The sequence below is a fragment of the Anopheles bellator genome, chromosome 2, assembly GCF_943735745.2.
Source record: "Anopheles bellator chromosome 2, idAnoBellAS_SP24_06.2, whole genome shotgun sequence".
Classification (NCBI taxonomy): domain Eukaryota; kingdom Metazoa; phylum Arthropoda; class Insecta; order Diptera; family Culicidae; genus Anopheles; species Anopheles bellator.
Window position 1 is genome coordinate 15,649,858 of NC_071286.1, and position 15,551 is coordinate 15,665,408.

Sequence of the window (15,551 nt, forward strand, 5' to 3'; positions counted from 1 at the left end):
GCGTTCGTCAATTGGTTCAGCGTTCGAAGAGCAGGTGCAACCGGATACCCACAACCGCGACCGACGCCACCGGAAGCCTTGAGCTCTGCAGGTGGTTGAGTGTGGCCGCGCCTACCTAGGTAAGTGTCGTTGAACCCGACACGCGATGTTCTAACCTTTGCGCTTTGTTGTAGTTTCGTTGTTGTTTCTTCTGTCGGACCTTAACTCTCCACCGTCAGCATAAACTCTGGATTCCGCCGTTCCCGAACTTCGTCGCCCAACGATGAAGGTTCGCTGTGCCCCCGGATTGGTGCCTAGGCACGTTCCGCTGATTGGAACCGCAACGGCCCCTGTGGTGGTGAAAGCTCAATTACTTTGCTGCCGCCTGGAGCTGCCAGACTGCCCGGAATGATTAATAGAAGCTATTTCGGGGAGAACCATTTTCGGCTTTCCTGGTACGGCGCGTATTCACGAAATGACCGCCACGACGAAAAGCAAACAGTTCCGCAACAAGCAGGACGGCCTCGTCGGCATAGCAACCGTATGGCGTGTCGGGAAGGAGGTCGGAATGAAAATGGACGCGCGCGTCCAAACGAAGCATGCTGTGAAGCTGCGAACCAAATGCACGACACGCTGGAAACATTTTGGAATTTGTTTTAAGGCGCCCAAATGCAGCTGCGCCAATCATACGGTGTGCCAATGAAGTTGCGATTCCTCTGGATCGCGGTCTTCAAAATCGGCCCCTTTCGAGAGACAGAACAGTGATGTTTCTTAACCTCTTATCGCTATCTGTGCTACTGCTATGTTTGTTTTCCCAACTGTATCAGCGCCAACCGGAATGGTAAATGTTCTTTTTTGGTAATTACCAAGAGAGCGGCTATGAAGAGCAAATGATTTGCAAAACATTGAACGGGAAAACTGCTTTGGCAGATACAACTGAAGCGTACATAGACTCCAGTATGGATGGAGCATCGACCCCGACAGAGGGGTATCTATCGAAAAGAGTCCATTACCAACATGCGCCAGTCTTTCGTTTCATTAATGCTACCAAGGAGGTCAGTTGCTATCAGCTGCTGAATGCTACAGCTCGGTGGACTAATTAATTGCTGCGTACCATGATTTAATCCCGCACTAATCCCATACAGCCCCAACATTATCATCCCTCTAATTACCGTGTTCTCCCTTTGCTTTCCATCTCCGTAGACAATCGTCTCAGTGCCCCGCTGCGCTACACAGCGCGAACGAGAGGATGCCTTTGTCCACGAAGGCACGAAGTGATCCGCCGCTTGACGATCTCCAGATGCCATCGCCGGCCCGCAGCGAGTCACCCATGTCACCGAGCCCTGCCCAACCGACCGCTGGTGGCATTCCTGCGCTGGCCAACTTCTCCGTGATAAACTACGGTACGTGTAGTGGTCGCGACGCTATACGATCGATACGCGGCTGATTTCGAAATCATTGCTTCCCCAAGCACAATGCGCTAACACGTGACCGGAACGAACTCTATTGAACTGTTGCTGGAGGTGGGGTCGCGATCCAGGTGGCGATCGTCAGCAGCGGCGCCACGCGAGCTGTTGATCGCGAGAACGCCCAGTGGCCATCAAGTAGGTGATGCGTGAAATGAGGCGGAAGGATCGATAGAAAAAAGGGTCGATGCGCGTGAGACAGAAAGAGACATTCGTTTCCGTGCCGCTCATGATGGGGCGTAGGGCAGGTCAGTTGAGAGACTTAGAACTGCTTCCAGAAGCGGTCCCTTGGGCAGGTGTGAGCAAGGTGGTGGGCCGCGTAAGATAGTCGCGACTTACGGCATCACGGTGTCGTGCACGGCCATGCGAGCGATCCTCGTGCTTTGCCGTGTGCGTCGGACGCAACCGTCGTGGCGAACCGTGGTTGGCCTCCGCGGCAGAACGAAACCGAGAATGGGGCTCCATCTGTCCGGTCCGGTTGCTGCAGTTCACATGCGCGTGTGTGTGCGAGAGAGAGCGAGAGAGCAACAATGAGGAAGGCAGTCGGCAATGGGGTTGGCCTCACGGTTTCGTTTCATGACGCGCTCATCACGTGTCCCAGCAAGTGTGCTGGTCTCGTTCAAGCGGATCATTGCGACTGGGCCGCGGTGCAACGCTAACTTGGTCAGATCGACCGGTTAGCAACACAAACACACACGAACGCGAGGAATCATGGCCGCGACGACGACTGCGTTTTCTGTGCGCATTTCGTGTCCCTTGTTGCGGATCGAGTTTCGTTTGCGAAACCAATTACAACGTTAATGGACTGACCGAGACAGGGCAAGATAAGACGCGCGAAAAGAATGAAAGTAAAAGTTTGTTCTCCTTTTGGCCTCTGGAAATGGACAACGACGGCATCGTGGTCGTCGGTGACTTTTACGATATGTTTACACTCGTTGTCGATGGCGGATTTTTTCCGTAGAACGGGAAACCACGATGCTATCTGTGTAAACTAACCTTAATTTGCCCACCGAGGCCCTCGCGCTGAGTAGGTGCCGGTACTTCAGTAGCGGCCACTTTCGGTTTCCAACTCTGAATTTGACGATCATAGTCTTTCTGTCTCGGAGAGACACAGAATCACTTTCTGCTGCACGTGACGACGCTGCGCTGATACGGGGAGAACGGTTCGCGCCCGTCTAAATACGTTGTGGTTGTCACTTCCGGAGACCTTTCGCGCTATACTTGCGGTCCAGAGGTGTTGCTATTTCCACGCTGAAACTCGTCTCAAATTTCATCTGCGGCAGAAGATTCATTCTCAAACCTCAGGGTCTCATCGTCGTGCCAAGCATTAGAACGTCCGTTTTTATGTTCTCTCTAATGCAAAATCAATGAAAACTGGCGGCCAATTTGCATGTACCGCCGGATGATTATGCCGACGATGGAGCACCACAGCTGGGCGAACATTGTGTATTCGCCTCTCGACTCCGCACCGCGAAGCCGGCGCGACGGTAAACAACGCCCGGCGGAACACGTGACACGAGCGGCTCTCGAGCGGCCGGCCTCGTGAAGAGAAAAAAGAGCGAATAACTAATGCATACAGCCGGTCTGGCCGCGGGTGCCGGAAGAAGGATTTAATGCCCCATGGCGGCGACAGCGGGGACGAGCAATCGTTCCGGGCGTGGGCGAATAATCTCCTCCGAGGTTCGGTGCGCGATAAGAAATTCACCGTTTCTCGACCGCCGACTCAAGTATTGTCTGTTTCGCTTCACGACCCTGTGTCTGCGGTGAGAACGTTATCTGGAGGGGTGGAAGAATTTGTTTTTGCCCTCGACGGCGGTGCGAAGATTGGGTCGATGTATTAGCACCTCGCAGTGGAGTGGTTGGTAGACAGACAAGAGAACCAGTGTTGGAGTGGTGGCGGCACCCGGTGGCGTTTTCCATTTCGAGAGAGTGGACATCGTCGCGCCACACATCAGTATGCGCGACATTAGAGCGCGGCAGACCCAGACGAGCATATCGGCATCGGTCACGTCCACGTGGCCGCGCGTCGGGTTGAAAACAACGTGGCCACAACGCGACTCCCCGAGGATGTGTGATGGCAGCGTGTGCACGTTGCTGGCCGGATGGTGTGGTGTGGCGCACATGGCACAGCAGCGTGGTGCGTTGTGTTGTTGGCACACCGTGGCTGTTGCGTAGCGGTACCGGAAGCGGTACAGTTTGCGCATGTCTGAGCATGGGATCCCACATTGGGGTGCGATACGCCTGGGGTCCGCCAAGCGACACCGAGGGCCAGAAGGGGAGGTGCGATGCAATTAAGTTTGATGATGATGGTGGGAATTCGTATTCGAAGCTGCCCCTATGTGTGTTTGCTACGGTGACGGTGGGGCCGTGGCCAGCGGTTTAGCGTGAACACAGGTGAATAAACTCCAACGATGGCACCCAGCATTTCGTTTGAACGCCGCGTAATGATGTCAGTGGAGGGTGATAATTAAATGGTGGCTGATTCGAATTTTCGGATCATTTTCAGTGTGGGATGTTTCGGGTTTTGCGGGATAAAATTGTTGCACGTGCTAATAGGGAAATTTGATCGATTGATTGATTCTATTAATCCTCTCCTAAGGTGCGGCTCATGATTTGGTTTAACCGCGTTCGAATCTCACATAACAGATCGTTTTAAATTTGTGTTTAAGCTCAGAAAGTATTTCTGCCAAATTTCCCATTTGAGTGTTACTGTGTGTCAAAAAAGACCATATTTGTGGAGACACTATTCTTGGTTAGTCATACAATTCCTTGATTACATAAAAAAAGAGACGAATGTTAGGCCACTATGGCCCAAAGCCTCTATAATACAAAAGAAAAAAAACTATTCTTGGTTTTTGAATCACGATAATGGTAACTTGACATCGATCGGCAGCCAACGAATTCGATTGACTTATAGCACCATGTGACTTGTGGTAAATGCCTGATATTTTTTGGCCACTTCGTCTCTTGTTTTGTCGATTTTGTTTAAAATCTGAAAGTCCTTTTAAAAGCACTGTTTTGCATTATGCTGAAAACGTATGTTTAAATCTTCATTGTAGGTTTTAAACATTATTTCGAACAACATTCAACAGCAGTAAAATCGAATGCCGAAGCGCTCTACGCCAAAACAAAAAAAAACGTCAGAACCCCGAGAAACGGCCACGGCGCCGGGTTTCGTAATTGTTGTTTTCACAAACACTACGCTCTCATTAACGAAAACCGTATGGCAACCGGGTCGGATCGAGCAACCCACCGCGAGTGGTTGGCGTGGTGGTGTCCGCTCGCAAGTGCTTCGGAACGTGATCTCGCTTACGGTACGGGCGGGCGGGGCCTTCTCCTACGGATCTTTGCTATATTTACTTGGTGCCTGCACGGCGACCACCGCCTGGATACGCTCCAGGAATGTGCTTCGGGGTCCATTATTTAAATCGCCGTTGGCGGGCAATCCGGTGGGTTTTATGGCTATACAGTCCACCAGTTGTCCATCAGTAGTCTGTTCGAGGGTTTATGTCTTACGTCTCCGCGGACCGCACCGCTCATTCGGCCCTGGGTTTTTTAGTTGTTGTGCTTGACGCTTTGCTTGCTGTAGTTCGAAATCCTCGTTGCCGAGTGACCGGTGTCGCTGTCGCCAACGAGAGGCCCCCCTCCCGGTGTTCATGGCGCTGAGTCGATGTAACGTGACCGAGTTGATAGAATTTATCGCGAGTGCGCGCGATTTCCCGTTGTAAGCGATCACGTAAGTGTGTTATGGCTCGCACCGCCACTTGGAACACAGAAGCAGCCACCGCTATCTATCGCCGCACCGGAATCCGATTGTTTGGAGGGGCCCACCGTTCTCGGTTACCGTTACCCTCAACGAGGCGCGCCCAGTTGTGGCACTGTTGTTTAATTGAATAAAACCGATTATTCATCGCATTCAAATCGGGGATGTCTCTCGGGCGGGTGGCTGTTGATCGAATTAATTTCCCCCGCCCGGTGTCAAGGGCAATCGATTAAGATCAGTGAATTCGATTGGTGCGTCCCCTTCATGGATCCCGCGACAATGACGGGAAGTTGTCGTGGGGTGAAAAAAGAATTTGTTCTTTATTATTTGAACCTTTCACCATATTTACCTTCGGTTTTTTGGTCTTTTGTCGTTTTAGTTGGTAAAATTCAGAAGCAATCATCCTACAAAACATCCGTCCGTAGTCGGACGCCGTACGAGAGGTATACGAGCTTACGTTCCGCTGCTGTCGGTCTCGAGCCGCTGGTGGACGACACGACGAGCTCGTCGTCGGAATTCGGGTGCGGAAGCACCGTAAGTAGCGGCAGCGGTGGCATCCCCTGCGGAATCACCAGCCCCGAGCCGAGCGATCCGATGGACAGCATCGATACGACCGAGGATGGCAGTAGTTGCACCACCGCCACCGCCGCCGGGCAGAACCGAGTTCGGAGTCGCCGGTCGATGAGCGTCTCGTCGAGCGGGTGCTCAAGCTCGATGGACGATCGGAACAGTGATTTTTCGCCCCTGGGAAGCATCGTTAGCTGCCGGTATGTTGATGCTAAACAAGCGATTCCGAATCGCCAGGAAAAAAGAGCGTTTTAATGACAATTGTTTCCATTTCCGGTCCGGGATTTTTGCAGATGCAACTCGTACAGCATGTCTGATTTCGATGACGATGGTTTTCGCGAGGATAGCAGCGTCTCGACGTACGCAGTATTTTCCGCCTCCCGCTCCTACCACCATCCGCTGCACCATCACCATCAGAACGTACCACACCATCCGAACAACCACAAGGGCCTGTTCGACATAGCGCTGAAGACGGTCCGGCTGATCCGGCGCAATCAGGAGCTGCAGCTACGGCTCTCGGAGCTACAGGAAGAAACAAACGCGTTCATCGAGTCGGTGATGGCCAACCCGGAGAACGAGCCGCTGCGTAATCACTTCTACGGGGCGCAAAACAAGCGAATACCCGTGGCGCCCCCGGTGGCGGTACAAAAATAGGCTGCTGCTCTTCGAGTGCGGAAAAAACCACCCCCAAAAGTCTGCAGAAATTAAACAGGACGGAAGAAACTTGTGAACAAACGCATCAATCGTTGGCCAGCAGCATGTGTTGAGCAGAGAGGACGCATCGTCAAAATGAAGCGCCACAACGACTCTCTTCGGGCCACCGATGATGATGGCCATTTAGTTTTTCTCAGAACCAACCCCTTCAACCGTTCATTATCGCGCGCTAAGTGGAGATTATTTAGTCCGATCGTGTTGCGATCGTTGGGTGGCTGATGATTGTTTTCGATCCGGCGACTAATTGTTTAAATTAAATTCGACGAGGATTGCGCACCTTCAGTCGTTTGTCCCGCTACTGGGTTCGTTTTTAATTTATTGACCACCACGGCCGGCCGGCCGGCCGGCACCCGCTACTCGTTAACTGTAGGAGATGATTTTCGGTTTATCATTCTTTCGGTGTTAGCAAGTAGCAAGACAAATCAGATCCAGGCTCTGTAGAGACGGCGTGGGGCGTTTCGAGAGATTCGTAGACCATCGGAACACACACTACTCTATACACAACCGGCAACGGTGGCGCCGGCGGGAACACGCACCTGCATCAGATGCTGGTGCGTTTAACGTTGAAACTAAGAAACCACCCTTTCAAGAAGCAATCAATCAGTCTGTTGTGAGACCTACCGAGTACCATAGAACGCTAAGCGATAAACGGGAATGGCGGCGAAATGTTCGTGTATCAACGCGCAAACAACTGTTAAACGCAGTTCTATGTTTGGCTTTTAAATGTCTGCTTTCCGTATTTGTTTTCTTAATAGATTGATACAATCGATCCAGGAAGTGATACAGAAAAAGCAACACCCAAAAAGATGTGCAACATCCAATTTGGAATGCAACAATCAAACAATATCCTTTTGGCACGCGTGTGGCCACAGATGCAGCAGCAAATTACTATTAGGTGGTGTGCCGCTTTAGTACATAATCGATCCGATGTATTCGCATTTGTGCCGCTTTCGTTAAACGCTTATGTGACCCACCAATGGTTTACACATTTGGTACTCGTAGTGCCACACAAACTCGGTTTCTAATATCGTTTGCTTTGTGAATGATTTTTGCGAACACTGAAAAGGATACATTATCACCAAAAGCAAATAATAGGAGTTTTATTAGGGAGCTAGTTTATAAGATATGAACATTTGCGCGCGCAAGCTAATCAAAATCACATTCATTGCTACATCGTAGACGATCATCGTATGCCCCGTAAATCTATAAAAAAGCGAAACAGCGAAGGTTGGCTCGTGTATGGCCGTTCTTCGTTAAACATAGCCGGAGAAGAAGATGCGATAGAGAAAACATCCAAGTTGTATTTATATTTAACTATCTCTAGCAGGAAGTTAGGAGAGAAATGTGATTCCATGAAGTAAATTGGGTGGAACCCTTTTCCATTCAATGTCAAGCAGAATCGTGGTTTTACTCAATTTCAGTTGAAGAAAGAAAGTTAAAGCAACTTCCTTTGCGTGTTTCTAAATACGTCGTGTGAAAAAGAAATAACCATGACGGGGATTCGAACTCACTACCTTCGTGTTCAGCGTATCTCAGACACACACCTATCGAGATGTGCAACTAAGCTCGGAAAAGAACCATCTTCCGTGCGACATTTATAGGGTTCTACAATCGATTTCATTCGCCGTCGTTACTTACCAAAACTCGATTGAAATTCGTACGGTTTTTTCCATTCAAGTACAAATTCTTTTTAGTAAACATAATTATTGCGCTCGTTTTTATTGAACAAATTACAACCGTTTCTTTTCGTATCATTTTTTTTTTACAGCTAAGTTTAAAAGTATCGGGCTGCTGTCTGACGATGGGCCTGACTTTGTTCTTCTACTGCTACTACCCGGTTCCGACACCGTTTGACTAGTTTAATTTCCCGTGCTGCTGCCTTTCGCTACTGCCACTACGCGCCACTACTGCACTCGGTTGGCCCAGTACTCCTTCACCATGTCGGCCGCCTTTTCGCCGATCATGATGACCACGCCGTTGGTGTGGGCCGACGGGATGATCGGAAAGATGGACGCATCGACCACACGCAATCCCGTAACGCCGTGCACCCGCAGCTCCGGATCGACGACGGCATCGGGATCGGTGGCCGGGCCCATTTTGCACGTGCCCGACTGGTGCTGAATGCTGGCGCCGACCCGCCGCAAACAGCAGCGCCAATACTCGTCTGACCGGAAGCGATGCTGTTGGCAGCCGAAAAATGGAGTCTCGAGCAGCTTGGCCTCGTACCGGGCGAAGCTTTCCGACTCCCCGATACGCACCGCCAGCTTGATGCCCTCGACCATGGTCGTCATATCGTCTGGATGGTCGAAGAAGTTACCCTCCATATGCGGCCACCGGAACGGATTGCGACTCTTGAGCCACACCCGGCCCCGGCTCTTGGGGCGCATCAGCACCGGCGCGATACCGAAGGCGTGCTGACCGCGTGCGCCACCGAACGTCCGCTCGTAGAACTCCGGTGTCATGCCAAAGGTGTGTCGCAGCGAACCCGACTCATCGTTGTTGACGGCACCGGTCCCCAGCACCAGCTCCATGTCCGGGTAGTCGTCCGGCGACCGGGATCCATTGACTTTCACGAATGCAATACCCTCGGCCCCGCCAGGCAGCGTGAACGGTCCGCTCCGGGTGACTAGGTAGTTTAGCACGTTCAGCGGCCCCCGCATGTCCCGTTCTCGGATCGTGACCGGCTTGTTGACGGTAAACACCAGCCCCGAGAGTGTCTGGTGGTCCTGTAGGTTGTAGCCGACCCGAAGGTCCTTCACAACCGGTATGCCCATGTCGTTCAGGTGCTCCCGGGGCCCGATCCCGGACAGCATGAGGAGCTGTGGCGAGGCAATCGCTCCCGCCGCCAGAATCACTTCCCTCCGGACGCGGACCGTGTGCGTTCGCTTGTTCTTCGTAAACTCCACCCCGAACACGGTTTTCGTGAGCGGATCGATCAGAATCCGGGTGGCCCAGGAGCGGGTCGAGATGTCCAGGTTGGGCCGACCAGCGACCGGCTTGAGGTAGGCACGGGCCGCACTGCAGCGCTCTCCGTTCACCATCGTGGCCTGCGTTTTGTAGAATCCCAGCTGAATCGGATCGTCCGGAGCGATGTGGCGGTATCCAAGCCGCCGGCCAGCCTCGATGTACCTCCGGAGCATTGGCGTCTCGAAGGAACTCTGCTCGATGTGCAGATAGCCATCCGGATTCGGGCGGCCACCCTTAACCAGTTCCGCCTTCTCGAAGTACTTCCGCACGTCCCGGTAGCCCCAGCCGTAGTTGCCCGCCTGCTCCCACTCGTCATAGTCGCGCCGATGTCCCCGCCCGTACAGCAGGAAGTTGAGCAGACTCGTGCCACCCAGCCCACGTCCCTTGGGCCAGTAGCAGACGCCTTGCTCAAGCCCAATGCACGCGTTCCGCATCGGATCGGAACGATAGCCCCAGCTGTACCCTGCAACGATCGAGACACACGCCAGTCAACATGGGACCCCCGCGAATCCAGGATTGCCCGCCGCAACTCACCGGTGATTGTGGTCAAACCCGCCGTCAGGGGAACGTTCGAGACGGCGTTCTCCTCCTTGCCCACCTCGAGGAGCAGCACGTTCCAACCGGCGACCTCACTCAGTCGGTTGGCCATCACGGAGCCACCGGAACCGGCCCCGATCACCACGAAGTCGTACTCCTTACGGATCCGCTTGGCCTCCGCGATCGGTACCGATGCGTTCGGTCCACGGCGCATCATCAGGCTCAGCTCGTCGAACAAACTCTCGAGCACGATCGAAGTAGCTCTCTGGCCGGCCACTTCGGTCGGCACCGCCAGCATCATTAGGCCAACGAGCCATGCCGTCGCCACGATGGCATTCATCATTCAACGAGGGGGCCTCTGCGAAACTCTGGCAACAGAAGGAAACATTTAATTATGGCAATGCCAACGGCCATGGACACATGTGGTATGCATTGAGGTTGGCGGCTTTTTTGGTGGCTCTTCTTCAACTGACTGACTCCCCGGTCGGGCGGCCGGCAGGGAGGCACTACAATCGATTAATTGCACTGAGTGGTGATGATCGGAGCGTAGCGCAAAAAATGCCTTCAACTTTCAAACGAACGCTCCACGCAAAACTCGACGGGTTGACCGATCGCGGTGTTGATGGAGATCTTTCGCGAGTATCGGGCGGCGCCAACCGCGGGCTCAACCAGTTTCGGGCGGGATTGGCCAATATTTGTGCCCATCGAGGAAGCGCACGGACCGAATTCGATTCAATGTTGCTGCTACGGCGTGGCGCCGTCCCGGGCCGCGATGTTAATGTCGAAGGTGACACCCGTGGTTTCGTGTAATGGCAAGCACTGCACCGAAACTGATTTTTTGTTGGGATGATAAACGGAGCTAAACGAAGAAGACGACAGAGGGCTAGGCAACGAGCGAAAATGCCAATGCCGTTTCTAAAGAGACCTCCAACAGAACATCGCGTTCCCGCATCCGTTGCCCAATTATTCTACCTATTGTAGCGGCTAACACGCGGAACACCAGTAATGGATCGTTCTGGGATTGAACGGTGGGCCAAGAACGAGACACACTTTAAAACTGCCAGCTGAACTAAAATGTCAATAACTATTCGGCCGGTCCCACGAGCCAGTCTAACGGCCTCCATTAGCGTTGCCTTGGGCCCACTAAATAGTGGTCATTTCCTTCCGTCGCTTAAACTAACAAGAACGATTTCTTGAAGTTGATCTTCACACACGATAATGTTACGGAACTAGATGACGGTCACCGCGGGTATTGTGTTTTCTTCTTCAAATTAAATAGCTGTTGGCACTGCAGGTGATGTGCCTGATGATCTTCAACATAACGTGTGTTCAGGTATTAACTATTTAATCTAAATTAAAACTCGTTTGCAGTTGGTCCCATGGTTCCACAAAAGCCTTCACATTGAGAACTCGAGATGGTTGATCCTAATTAGAGCCAGTAACTTTGGATTTTAACACACTAATATTTAATAGTCCAAGAAAATTACATTTCACTAGTTTAGCATCTCAGGTCATACGAACACGATCAACATCCACGCTGCACTTCACTGTAGATTCAAAGATGGAATGCAATAACACACACTCATTTCAATTTGTTGTAGATGGACCTTCTTCAGCAAAGCACTTCTGAGACGTCTTCTGCCCCAATCGATACAATGGCGAAGGGCCTCCTTCTAATGGTTCTTCACTGCACTGACCTTGGAGGGCAGCGTTCGGCAACTCGGCGGCACTCCAGCAGCAGCAGCACTCCAGTGGCAGCACTTCAGCAGTGGCCGACGGGGGCCGTTCGCACATCTATTTTCAATATCGCACCTTGGCGGCCAGATTAGGCACACCTCCGTTCGCCGTGGGGTCCAAAATGCAACTAATGGTGGCGGCGCACCGTTTAGTAGTCACCAGCTGCCAGAAGCTGGCCTCTCCTTCTCCTTCACAAACGTGAAACCTTATCGCACCCCTCCGACAGCGGCGGACACGGCACGCCACGGCGCGATCACCCTGCCGCACACCCGGTATCGTGCGTGACCAGCAACTCTAGACAAAAACACGTTCGTCGGTCCTAAACGCACGATCGCGATCGATCGCCTATTCATTCGACCTGGCGGTCGCTGTCCGCATTTTGGAAGGCGATCTTGGCGGGTCGAATGCAGTTTCGACCATCCGATTCCGATACGGGCACCGAGTGCCGAACGTCTTCGCGATTAGCCCGTGGCCTGTGATGGGTTGACAAGGTTGAACGAAAGCAAAAAAAAAACGGTGGTCATAGAAGTCGCGTATCAAGCGCAACCAATTGCATCAAATTGTCGATTATCGTCGGCGCGTCGGTCGGTCGGCGTTGCAGCACCGCGTGCCGCGCGGGGTCCGGCGGAGACAATTGTCCGCCCCGGTGTTGCGTAGCGGCAATTTTGTGGCACGGTTTCCACCGCTTACGCTGCCCGAAGGTGAAGTTCACGACGGCTTTCGTAAATAAAAATACCTCAAAACGCACACCCAACCCAACCCGAGACACCGACTTCTCGGTTTGTGGGATTAGCGAGTGTTTGTTCGCGCCGCACTGCGACAATGGCGTGCCGCGGACTTCCGAGAGCGAGAGCAGGTTGATTGAGCGGTCGGCCAGCAGTAGTCGAGGCCAGTAGCTTGGTCCGCTGTGACCTACATGGGACAAGTTCTCGATGGCTGCTCGGTACGCGAGCTTCTGCGATGTCCGACATCGATTAGAAGGTTTGCCGTGCCCCGTCGTGCGCCGGCACGGGACTCCGGCATGGGCATGACCGAGGATCCGGTTTTTCGACTTTACGCCGGACGGCTGGCGCAACCAACTCCATTTTTTAATCGCGCCCCACAGCTTACGCCACACGTGCCATCGAGCGTGTTCTGGCAGCCAATGCATTCTGGACGGCGTGCGGTGCTTCGCGATTCGGTCACCGTCACTTTCAGTATCAACCGGTCGAAAGGTTGTTAAACCGAGTCCGAGCACCGAAGTCAATAAACCCACGGTGGTTCGGCGCGGTTTCGCCGGCCTAGAATGTTAAAATCTAGCGTCGTTATGCGAAAGGAATTTTAATGGGAATCTTCGGCCCGCCATTTGCATAATCGCCTCTCTCGCGAGTGACAAAAATGGCCGTCGGAGCGTTTGCAGATGAAGTCACTAAGGCGTACTAGAAGAGTGCCCGGCCCTGCCAAACATTGATTTGCCTCTGTGGCCTGTCGGGTTGTCTCGGGTTGTGGGTGACGAAACGGTCGGTCCGGTGCCTAATCGGCGCCCGATGAAGGCTCACCATTTTTTTGCGCACGCGTGTCCATTCCCGGGTTTTCGGTTTCGTCCTCGGGCGGCTCTGGCGCGCAGAAAAGCAGGTTTTTGGGGCCGATTTTGGGGCGGAATAAATGCCTCACGAGAGTGGGACCGGGGACCAACCGTTGTTGTTGTTGGGTAACGTTTGCCGCGATATGATACGCGTAGACCCACGGTGGTTTTCGATGTGTTGGTTTGGGCGTAAAATTGGGACGCCAAACTGCATTTCAATGTTGCCGCATCTGCAAAGCCGTTATCATATGGCGCGAAACGTGAAGTGACTCAAATGAGCTATTAGTGAATCACATGTTTTTTACGGAGAACCACCGAACATTATAGTTGTTTGCAATATGCTATTGGCATATAGAAATAATCCGAAACCGTCACCAAAAAACATTTAGCTCCAGGCAGTCGGCAAGTGGAATTTTGGAAATGGACCAACACATCAACGAGTCATGGTGGGGCTATTAGAAGGTGACATATGAAAATGATCACCCGTTGACTTCATTTCCATCCGATCGGGAAGCCCCGATCGGGGTCACTAACACCCCGCCGAAGTGAACGCTTACCCAAAAGCGGAGGGATTGAATCCAATGTAGGTGGCTACATAAAAAATCGACCTCGTCGCAACCTTGAATTCGTTCATAAATCGAATCGATGCCCCCCGCGCGGGGAGGGGGATTTGGGCCAAAACGCGAAAAAAGTTTTATTTTCACTTCTTTTCGCTGTCACTCCCAGCTGACGTCGGTGTCCGCGGTGGCGCTTGGTCACTAGACTGGATCGGATCGGACCGTGAACCACACGGGGGTACACATTGTTTTTGGGGGGAGTTTGGGCGTCACACCGACATAAACGCAGTGGAGAGGCGAACGGGTTTCTCATTTAAGATGCTTTGTTTCCAGTGAAGATTGTCCGCTTTATTGTCCGAGCTTACACTTTCCGCCCGGTAGCGCGGTGAAGGTGATGATAAAAGGAAGACGAATGTCTTTCCCGTGGACTCTGCACTGAGATATGCAAAGTTATGCTCGGCCAATGCGCTACGTGCGTTCGGCCACGTCGTTTTTTCGGCGTTCGCGGAAGGTTATCGGGTGCCGTCGGAATTAAGTGACTACAATCGAGAAGGGTTTGTCGGTTGATGTGGCGTTGAAGTCACTTTCGATGTTTTTCAAATTAAAATTCAAATTTAATGCTAATTTGCATCCTGATACTTTGTAAGGCGCGTAATAGGCCTAAATGGGTGTTCTAAACCTTGTTCAAAAAACTTCCGATCGTTAGTTGTTCTAAAGATCACTAATTTATGTACTAAATGTACTTTTGTTTGTTAGTACTTTTGGTCATGAGTGTATAGAGTAAACTCAAGTCATTGGATTTTTTTAAATTTAGTCAAAAGATTGCGGTCGTAACATAAGGTTTCCTATTTTATTGCTAACAAATGGTGCGTCGTTTGTAAAGTTCGTGAACAATAGTCGTTATCTCCGTAACCGCCATTCACCTAGATTGCCATTGCTGTTTATGTTGCGATGCGTTGCACCGTATTCCGTTGGTTCCATCGATCATGCACCTTTGCGTACGGAGAGCAACAGTGAACGGCGAAGACGAACGAACCGAGTAAAACCAAAGGACCGAGGTTGCAAGATGCAGTTACGTGCACCGCGGAGTGCATCGAGAATATTGTTCACCGGGCCTTTTCATTTCAACCGAATACCGAAGAAGTTATCCTTGACGGTGCGTTGCAAGGGATTGTCACTCTCTGTGGGTCGGCCGCGTGGTGTGTACGTGACTTGCCGCTTCGTGAACACCGCACGCTTTTGGCAACAATGCCCACGAATCCCACCGGCGCACACAAAAAATGGTGCACACAGATGAGAGAAGTCGTCGCCGCCGCCGGCATTGTGCGTGTTTTTGCGCCGGCCACAATCGATGAAGATGGATCGTGTTCCGTTATATCGAAAAAGTGAATTTCTGCAAATCATCACCATCACCGGCAGCAAATTATGTCATTTCCGTACCGATGCCGTGCCGCCATTATCAGCAGTCGGTGGCGGTGGCCATTTTGGCACCGAACGCGATGACAAATTGTTGGCCGTAAGTGGAATGTGGGACGGATGATATGTCGCTCCGTCCCAGCGATGGGCCACCCGCCGATGGAGTGCACTTCTGTTTACATTACCCACTTTATCATCCCTTCGATTCGGATTCGGACCATATTGGAACACTGGTGGGGTCAATCTAGGGTGTCCGCTTTCGTCAAGGTGTCGGTCGGAAAAAG

At 52.1% G+C, this 15,551-nt stretch overlaps 2 protein-coding genes across 2 annotated transcripts; one reads left to right on the forward strand and one right to left on the reverse strand.

The window, feature by feature from the left end:
• The first annotated feature begins 1,258 nt into the window (after positions 1 to 1,258).
• On the forward strand, positions 1,259 to 6,778 carry LOC131210714 (uncharacterized). The gene is made up of 3 exons (XM_058203997.1): positions 1,259 to 1,382; positions 5,588 to 5,975; positions 6,069 to 6,778. Exons 1-3 carry the CDS (start codon positions 1,280 to 1,282, stop codon positions 6,427 to 6,429), a joined length of 852 nt encoding a protein of 283 aa, XP_058059980.1. The 5' UTR covers positions 1,259 to 1,279; the 3' UTR covers positions 6,430 to 6,778.
• A 1,615-nt stretch (positions 6,779 to 8,393) lies between these two features.
• Positions 8,394 to 10,333, reverse strand: LOC131207075 (glucose dehydrogenase [FAD, quinone]-like). Its single transcript, XM_058199684.1, has 2 exons — positions 9,991 to 10,333; positions 8,394 to 9,919 (listed from the first exon to the last, which is right to left on the reverse strand). Exons 1-2 carry the CDS (start codon positions 10,331 to 10,333, stop codon positions 8,394 to 8,396), a joined length of 1,869 nt encoding a protein of 622 aa, XP_058055667.1.
• Positions 10,334 to 15,551: the final 5,218 nt, after the last annotated feature.